This window comes from Cryptotermes secundus, unplaced genomic scaffold, assembly GCF_002891405.2.
Source record: "Cryptotermes secundus unplaced genomic scaffold, Csec_1.0 scaffold799, whole genome shotgun sequence".
In the NCBI taxonomy this organism is placed as follows: Eukaryota; Metazoa; Arthropoda; class Insecta; order Blattodea; family Kalotermitidae; genus Cryptotermes; species Cryptotermes secundus.
This window is the reverse complement of record NW_019723913.1, coordinates 93621-103257: the sequence shown is the minus strand read 5'-3', so window position 1 is coordinate 103257 and position 9637 is coordinate 93621. Positions and strand designations below refer to the sequence as shown.

Here is a 9637-nt window from a genome sequence, read left to right as displayed (position 1 = left end):
TGTGTCTGGCCAGTTGTGTGAGGGATTGGTGACAATCCCAAACCAATTTTGAAGTGATTTGGTGTGTACCAAGTGCTTTAATTGCAGCTTGACTGTCTGATAGAATATAGATATTCGTATTTTTGTAGTTTCATCTAAGTTCTCAACTGCGCATGCCTTAATGGCATACACTTCTACCTGGAATACTGTTGTATAGTGATCAAGGCTGAAACTGCGTTTCCGCCCTTTTCCATCACAGTACACTCCAGCTGTAGTGCCTTTATTTGTCTTGGAACCATCTGTATACCAGATTAGTCCCCCCTTTCTATCGGGTTGAAACCCTTCTTTCCATTCACTTCTATCAGGTAATCTGATCATGTAGGGTTTATCATAGACATGTTTCGATATCATTTTATCAGACCCCATCTGTAGGATGGGTTCCTTTTTCATGTCCTGAATCATGTATGCGTGTCCAAAACCTTCAGATTTATGTCTCCATTGATCATTGCAATGTAATCTGTAATTTCCTAACTCTGCTTCCATCTGCAGATGCAGTGGGGGGAGTCCTAGTAGGGTTTCCATTGCAGCGCTTGGAGCTGTTCTCATTGCTCCCGCAATTCCCAAGCAGGCCTTTGCAATTTGCTTAGTTCAGCCAGACCTGTTTTAAGTTTAACACTAGGCCACCATATAGTGGCAGCATAGGTAATTATGGGTCTTACTACAGCAGTATATATCCAATACACCACATTTGGTTTCAGTCCCCAAGTTTTTCCAAACATGCCTCTGCATGTTCAGAATGCCTTATAGGCCTTGTTAATAGCCTTGTCCAGCTGTTTTCTACATGTCAAGTCCCTATTCTAATGTTATTCCAAGGTACTTGACTTCACTGGATAGCCGGATCACTTGACTGAAGGGGATTGGTTCCTTGAGCCCCTTGATATTCCTCCTCCTAGTAAAGGGTATAATTACTGTATTGTTTGGATTGATAGACAAGTTTGTTCTTTCGCACCACTGTTGAGCTCTATGCAGGGCTGTTTGTAAGACTTCTGACACAGTGTAAGGGAATTTCCCATTTATTAGGATTGCTATATCGTCACCATATCGTACTGTAAATTGACCTTTACTGTTGAGCTCCCAAAGCAGATAATCCACGACCAGGCTCCACAACAGAGGCGAAAGAACACCTCCCTGCGGACACCCTCTCACTGTAGACACACTGAGGGTCTCTCCAGACAATGTAGCACTTATATTCCTGCTTTCCAGCATAACACAGATCCGTCTGCATATTGTGGCCTCATTGCCTTGCCTTTCAGCAGCCTGTTTTATTGTGTGAAGAGAGGTTCTCTCAAAGGCTCTCTCTATGTCAAGGAATGCTCCAAGAGCAATATCCTTGTGTTCGATGGCATTTTCTGTGCATGTCACCACACTGTGCAGTGCGGTTTTGGTAGATTTACCTATTTGCTAAGCATGTTGGTTTCGTTGCAGAGAATGAATCTTGAATACGCCGTCCCTAATATGTATCTACCACTTTCTCTATCGCTATCAAAAGGAAAGACGACAGGCTGATAGGATAATAAGTCTTAGCCTCGCTATAATCAAGTTTCCTGGGCTTCGATATAAATGTCAATTTGACTTGCCTCCAGGCCGTAGGGATAAACCCATGCGCCATGCAGGCTCTGAATATGCGACAGGTTCAGCTGGCCCCGCTGATCACCTGAATCATCAGTCAGCTTTGAATCGGGGAAGTGAACTCTGAACAGTTCTTTCAATGTCCCTTTCCCTCTTTGGGTATACTTACCATCAGGCAGCTTGATAGTACTGACCTTGTTGGTCGCCTGTTCCGTGACCCTCATGAGTCTGGCACTGCCTGGTACATCATTGATCTCCTGGCAGTGCCTCCTCCATGAGGATCACTCGACTTTCCTTATTTCTTTATTATAACAGGCAAGGGTTTCCTTATAGATGTCTCACAGCGCTGTTCTTTTTTCTATATTAAATAGTTTTCTTGTTTTAACTCTTAGTCCACTCAGCTTTTTATTCCACCAAGGTGCATTTCTTGGTAAGCGCGTTGTCTTGGCTGGACAATTATGATAATAGACAAGATGACGGCCCGTTGCAACTGGTCAACAGATCGATCTATGTCCCTTAACGTCCGTATATTTCGCGAAATAACCTCAAGATTCACCTTTAGGTCGTCCTTGTATGACTCCCGTTTGGTTCCCCTAGGATTCCTAAAGGTAACTTGTTTCGTTGTTATGCTACCTGTTTGAAAGTATATGTATCTGTGGTCCAATAGAGATGGCTCGCCAGATACATGCCAGTTACTTACCAGGTTTTCTGTTTTATCTCTCTCTAGTGTCAAGTCAATAACCTCCTTCCTATTGCAGACCACAAAGGTAGGTTCGTTACCATGATTTAGAATATTCACGTTTTAGCTGACAGAAATTCCATAAGACTTTCTCCCCATGGATTGATGCTGGTGCTCCCCCACAAAATGTGTGCATTGGCATCACACCCAATGATGAGTTGCTTTTTCCTGCTATAGCAGTAGTCTGTGATGTCCCTCATTTCCTTAGTTGGTGGTGGTTCATCTGAGTCATATGGAAGGTAGACTGAAGAAACAATCAGCTCCCTGCAACCTCCTCAATATGTGTATGTTATCCTTACCACTGTTGCATCCCTAGAACAGCTCCAGCAAAGGTAGGGCATTAATATGATTCCTGATATAAACACAGGATCTTGCATTATTGCCAGGTGCAGCAGAGTAAACTGTTCCCCCTGTGTTGGTTAAACCTCCTTATTTGACCCTTGTATAACCAAGGTTCCTGAATAAGTGCTACATCTGCCTTTCCCGCAGCTAGCTGTTGCCGTGGCAGCTTTGCTGTGGTGTAGGTTAATTTGATGGAATTTCATGTTATGTGTGTATTGTGTATGTGTTTACTGTTCTTTCTTAATCTCAGACTGGGTTCTATTTGAAGGGGTCCCCTGATCCGCTCTACTTTGCTCTGAAGGAGTGGGAATATCATCCCCCTCCCACTCAGAGCCCGATTTTGAAGATGCTATGTCTATCACAGTTTCTTTTTTTGTGCTGAGCCTCAGGGTCTTTCAACACCTTAACAGTCCCCTGTGAGAGCCTTGTGAGTATCTTATATCCGGTCCTCTGTGTAATGATATATGAGTCCCGGTCTATAGGTAGGATAAGCCTCTGGCCTTTCGCCTCAGATTGTTTATCAAGTACTCTCCAGTGCTCAGTATGGAGTCCTGGATTAAGATGTGCAATCCAAGTCAGTAGCTCTTCCTGATTCTGGGCAACTTTGTCCCTAATCCTGAGAGCCACCTTAACAGGCTTGGGCAGGTTCCTGGCATCAGTAGCCTTCAGCCTGGCCCCTGTTTCCAGCCACTGACCACACTGTTGCTTGGCACATATATAAATAAATGCGCTTCCAGTCTGTAGGACTTCAGGTGTGGAGTCCCACGTAACACCCCTCCCAGTACATCCAGAATGGAGTTCTTGTCATCTTCTGTTAACTTATCTTCAGGATACGTTTCCCTGAAGATTTATGTTGGTCACAGCCTCCTTGTAGGTCCCTGGTCCGTTAGCGTCCCTGGGCCGTTTTGGAGCTCTTACCGTTTCTGTGGGGGTACTGCCCTCTGACCTTGGCCTTTTAAATGTCCCAGTAAGGGTTTCTGCCTGCTTGGGCGAGCCTGCATTTCCTGGTTGCTGAATACCCCCAGTTCCTGCTTTGCTTGCTCTAGCTCTTGCCTTTTTAAGTTTCTGTCTGGCGCATCTGGACAGTGCCATCTTCACCAGAGACTAGGTGTCCCGGAACTTCTCCTACTGTAGGTACGCTAGAAGTACTAGCTCCCTGCAGTGGTATATCAGTACTACCGACTCCCAAGGGAGTGTTTCCTGGTTTTGCCTTGGGCAGGTTTCAAACCACTGGTTTGTCCCTGTCTTTGGCTGAAATTTCAACAGCAGGTTCGCTGGTTGCAACCAGGCACCTTAACGGTGCACTAGAGCTTCCTGCCCTCTGGTGAAATATTTCTCATAGGGATCCCCTTGGAGAGGAGTCCCTCTTTTGTTTAAGGTCCTTATGACCGGTTTTTATTTTCTACCCTTCATTTTGGTCCCGTGAGTCATGTGGATATAGAAGGTCACCACCCTCAGTGACCAGTACGGGTGGAAGGCATGAATACAACGGGGTGCTGCCTGGTGGCCCGAGGGGATCATTCATGACACCGGCTAATAACCACCCCAGTGCCACGCAGCCCTCAGTACGATGCCTCACACCTTGGCTTAGGTGGCTTGTTCCTGTTAAGGATAAACCTTCACAAGCCTCCAGGACCAAGAGTGTTCAATCAGATGGAGGGGGGTATCCCAGTAGAGTGTTGAGCCCAAAGGCTTGCGGCACCTTATCGATACTCTAGGGAGACAAGTCAAGTAGCCAAAGCTACCCCCATACAAGTGCTTTCCAGCATTCGTCCCGGGTACACCGTAGTGATACCCAAGAGTCATTATGCCACCGCATGAGAGGCTCCAGTTGTAATGTCATTGCCCTTTATGGGAACTTAGCCACCAGTCCCGGCTAATCATACTAGTCCAGACCCCGACATTGTCGTTGCCCAGCGAGACCATGAGGAGGTGTCGGAAGGCTGTGTCCCGACGCATCCCTGGTCCATGATGCGTCCCCACCAAAGACAAGCCGTAGTTCGGCCAACCTCATAGAGGATGGCATCATTACTACATGTAACACGTGACCTAAGAAAGTCACAGTTACTGCTGCCTCCCTTCTGAGTTGTTCGTGGGTGTGCACAAACAGGTCACCTAGCCATCTTCAAAATTCTGTGTAGAATGGCCTAGGTCACATATGGATGTCCCTGATTATTTCACCAACCAAAAGAATGCCAAATTTTGGGGAGCCAGTCAGCATGCAAGATATGTACTATATTTTGATTTTGGATGACTCAAAATACAAGAAACATGTGTGATTGCAGAGAAGCAAAGCATCAGACACCCCATGGATATGAACAGAGGTAGTCCATGACCATATTTTTCATAATTCGGATGTAGAAAGTTTGCAACACTTTAACATCTCCAAAGACTTATGAAATTTAGATTGTCAGTCACCAGATGAACTGAAGTCATTAAATTGTGTATGACTCCAGCCTTTCGATGAAGTTACTGGCTGATCTTTTGCGTGTAATTATTAACAATTGAATGACATGAATGCATAGCAACATTTTGAAAGAGTACAGTCACTTGCAACGTGTGATGTTGTAGACTGGACTCGGTGAATTCTTTTTATCAAACGATGAACAGTCATCTGTGCCTCTCCTCAGTTTACCAGTGTGATCACCTGAACACCTCTTTCAGCTTCATGTCTTACCTACAGAACCCAGGGGTACTTACCTGCAAGCTAAGTGCTCCTAGCCAAGTGTGTAGCTTCCACTGTGAGGCTGGGAAAGTTGATCATGATGTTCATTAAGAGTTGTTCTCCTCTTGTAGATATTAGTTGATACGGTCTGGGCACTGAGTTACCTAACAGATGGTGGCAATGAGCAGATTCAGATGGTGATTGATAGTGGAGTTGTTCCAAAGTTAATTCCATTGCTGTCGCACAAGGAAGTTAAGGTATGTATTGATAGCATGTGGCTACTGAGTTCATACTGTGTTTTTTCACATAATTTAGGCACTTTCCAAGCCAGGAATTCATGTACATAAGTTCTGGTCCCTAAAATATACAGATATTGCTTTTCAGAATATAATCACGATTTTATGGAATGACTGTAGATGGGGTTTAGATTGATAATTGGATTTATTGAATATGTACAGATCATAACTACAAGTAACTATAACACTGTCGCTAATTTACACACACCAGAGTTCACTACAGCATGCACCAAGTCTTCTCAGTCTGCTGTAGTTTCACTGGTTGTCACCTGGCAGCAGCTTCCAGTCCTGTAGCTTCCTTAGCTTCTGTGTTCATGTTCTTACATAACTCACTACCAGGCTGGTGGCCATTTCATACCAACCTCCTCTTTTCGCTCCTGTCACAAAACTCTTGTCATAATTGGAGCTGCTCCTTGTTATATAGCTTCAGCATGATGGACAGCACAGAAAACACTGCCTCCAACATTTCCTCCATTGTTGTCATATGGCTATCACTCAAACTGTGTAGAGAACACCATGACTTTGTTACTGTTTTAATGCCATTACCTAGCTTATAGAGCTACATTGCTCCCCTTAAGGCTCTTCATCCCGAATAGTCTACAGGCATACCACCATTTCATTTTCAAGAGCTGTACTCATTACATCTCTTATTGGCCTCACCTTCATTTCCCATGGCTTGGTTCTCACAGTGATTACTCTCGAACAGTTCCCGCAATTCCCTCCTTAATGCCGCTTATCCCAAGTGGTTCCCTTATAAGGTGCAAGCTGGTCCAGGTGTATCATCATCATCATCATCTGAGGGCTGTGGACAAAAGTGCAGACAGTGGCTGGTGCTTCTACATTTGAGGCTCTTAAGCTGCTAGTAAAAGTAAAGCAACCCCTTTAACAGGCTGTGAAGGCCCATAGTGTTGCGAGATGTTGAGGGTCCCACATTATCTAGACAATCGGCTCAAAGATGGTGGTAAGATTGTCAGCCTTATGCACTTCCGCTCTTTACTCCCCAAGAAAATTATTTAATTAATTCCTGGTACTCATTTTTGTTAGAGGCTGAGTCGACCCCAGGGCCATAGTGCGGCTGGAAGGATTAGGTCAATTGAAAAAATCCACTGACCTCATCGGGACTTGAACCCACGACCTTCCGACTTCTAGCATAGTGCCTCAACCAACTACGCTACCGCATGCCCCCCCTTAAGCTGCTAGTAGTCTTATATTTGGGTGGTGGCTGACTCCTCCATAAAGTTTTAACACTCATTTTCCGCAGCCCAATTGAAGACCCAGCTGCTCACTTCACAACCTCCAGTCCGATGAATTGTCCGAGGGCCTCATAAAATATCCCCTTGATCCCCAGATGCAGCTCCCATCTCAGTGTGTTCATTATGCCAGTGTTACGTTTAGGTCATGCCTGATGTCTCTTCTTATACGTCCATTCTTTAGGGGTTCCATGTACAATATCATTCTTGCTTAGCCCCTGAACCTTGCCCTTTGTGTGATGCAAGAATGGCATGACAGGTCAATGATCTTCAGGCAGAAGCCAGCTTCTGCCCTGATCCACTATCACCCTGGGTCTGTTTCTTCTGCTGTCGACAACACCATATAGCTAGTTGCCAGTCTCCATATCAGTTTTCTGGTGCTCCAATAGTTTTCACTTCCTCTTCTTCCAGACACACTTCCATCTTGGTTTCTACTTTTCCCCCAATTCACCTCAATCTTATACAGGCAGGCCTCCATCGTCTGTAGACTGACATCCATTAGGGCATTGATCCTTTCGTGATTGGCTTTCATTCTGGCCATCATATCATGATTACCTTCTATCTTGGCATGGCGGGCATCCATCTGGGAGAAGAAAGTACCTCAAAGGGTCTCTTAGCCTCTTTCTTGGTTTCCAGCTTAGTCATTTCTTCTTGGGCAGTTCTTATTCCAGCCTTCATTTCCCTTGGAATGGCATCAGTTCCTTTTTGCTTGACTTTCCATCCTTTCTTTCATGGCATTTATTTCAGCCAGCAAGTGTTCCAGTGTTTGTTCCATCATAATAGTATAGCAGTATGACTGCATGATGCGATCTTCAATCCAGTAATCAATCAATCTAATCCCACTTCTGACACAGTTGTTACGCTTTTATGGAGTGACTATGAACTGGGTTTGGATTGGTAATTGGATTTATTGAACACTTACAGAATACAACTACAGGTAACAATAGTGCTGTCACTAATTCACACACACTACAGTATGCACTAAGTCTTCCCAGTCTGCTGTATCTTCACTGTTTTTCGCCTTGTAACAGCTTTCTCAGCTTTTTGTTCACATCCTTACTGGCTGGCAACACTCAGGCTGGTGGCTGTCTCATGCCAACCTCCTCCTCTTGTCACTGCCATCTCAGTACTCTGTCACAGTCACAGCTGCTGCTCCTCATATAGCCTCAGCACAGACTGTGCAGAAAACACTGCCTTCGTTTGAAGAGATGAAGCAAAGGGTAACCCAAACATCTCTTTCTGCATGTATGGAGAGCTGGACCTGGCAGTGCATGTGAAATGCAGAAGGGAAATAAGTTAGAAACCAATGAAAGCATGTTATCTGGGGAACAGTAATTGAAATAAAATACATGACATATCTGGAAGCAGTAACGTAAGAGACTCACCCCCAGAGTAACCCAATGAGAAGCTCATAATGTGTTATGCTGAAATTTTGACTACAGGATATTTCAAGGGAGCCAGGATGATAAGGTCATTAAAGAATGGCGAGGAAGTACACAGACTGTAAATAATAACTTACTGAAAACACTCCAATATAACCAGATTTTTTTTAACATCATCAGAAGGCTCTCAGCCAAAGATGCTTATATCAGTTGCAGTTTCAGTGCAGTGCATGGAGATATCTGAAAATGAAACCTTCAGTGGCAGAGAACGAATAAGAGCAAAGATAAGAATCAGTTTCATTGAACAAATAAGAATTTTACTACTTCTCTTCCAGATAAGTAATGACAAAAGTATGGATCTGGAAAATAAATTCCTAATTTAATAATCTGTATGAGACAGTAGAACTAGCTGAAAGACCACGAAGTTGTAAAATACATTAGAAATCCCAGTACTCATATAGCATTGAAATAATAGTATAAGTGAATTGAAGTGACAGAAAGGTGCTTTTTGAGACCAGTGGAAGGGTTATTATAGATCACTTAAAGAAATAAAGTGATAAGACAAGAAGTTATTATTTTTAATTAAGTAAAGAAACAACAAATATGCTGTCAAAATATATCCAGAACATCTCCAGATCGTGTACTGTGAAAGTTGCTGAAGTGAAAGCCACAGGGAAGAAGATAAGGATGTCCCTTTAAAAAGCTGGAAGGTCTAGTTCATCATATAGAGTAGAATTAGGATGGGAACAGCCCAGTAGACCTAATCCTTGCTGGTATTATGATTATCACTGAGCCATCATGGGGCAGAGTAAGGAGGGCTCAGGGTGTCATTCTCTTGTTCTGCTGGTGTGTCCTCACTTCCCAAGGAGGACAGGATAGCCAAGACTAACTAGCAAGGTAATAGTAATACATATCTACAAATTCAGCTCTGGCAGGCATGGCAGAATAAGAATTATCGTGTGGTTCCAGGATGGACAGGTCAAGGCAGACCTACACTAACATGGGATGGGAAGGTACATCTCTTCATGTCAGTAGGCATGGGTCAGCATAACAGAAATATATTGTAACTTGAATATACATGGTGCAATCCAAACGTTCCCGAAATATATTAATAAAAACTATTACATCTTACCTAGATCTTGTTCTGCACCATCACCTTCAAAGTAGTCCTCTTGGGAGCGCATACACTGATCCCAGCGTTTCTGCCACTTTTCAAATGTATCCTGGAAGTCTTTCTTTGTTAGGGTGTTTAGCACCATCTGCATTTCCACTTGAATTTCCTCAACTGTATCAAATCTTCGCCCCTTCAACTTGATTTTCATCTTGGGGAAGAGAAAGAAGTCACATGGAGCTAA

The 9637-nt window shown here is 43.9% G+C and overlaps 1 protein-coding gene across 1 annotated transcript in view; it reads left to right on the top strand.

Moving 5' to 3' along the window:
• The window catches only part of LOC111862150 (importin subunit alpha-3), a 62714-nt gene that overhangs the window by 29794 nt on the left and 23283 nt on the right, over positions 1-9637 (top strand). The window contains exon 6 of the mRNA XM_023847330.2: positions 5486-5611. Within this exon, the coding sequence (XP_023703098.1) occupies positions 5486-5611 (126 nt within the window). The remainder of the gene's footprint in view (positions 1-5485; positions 5612-9637) is intronic.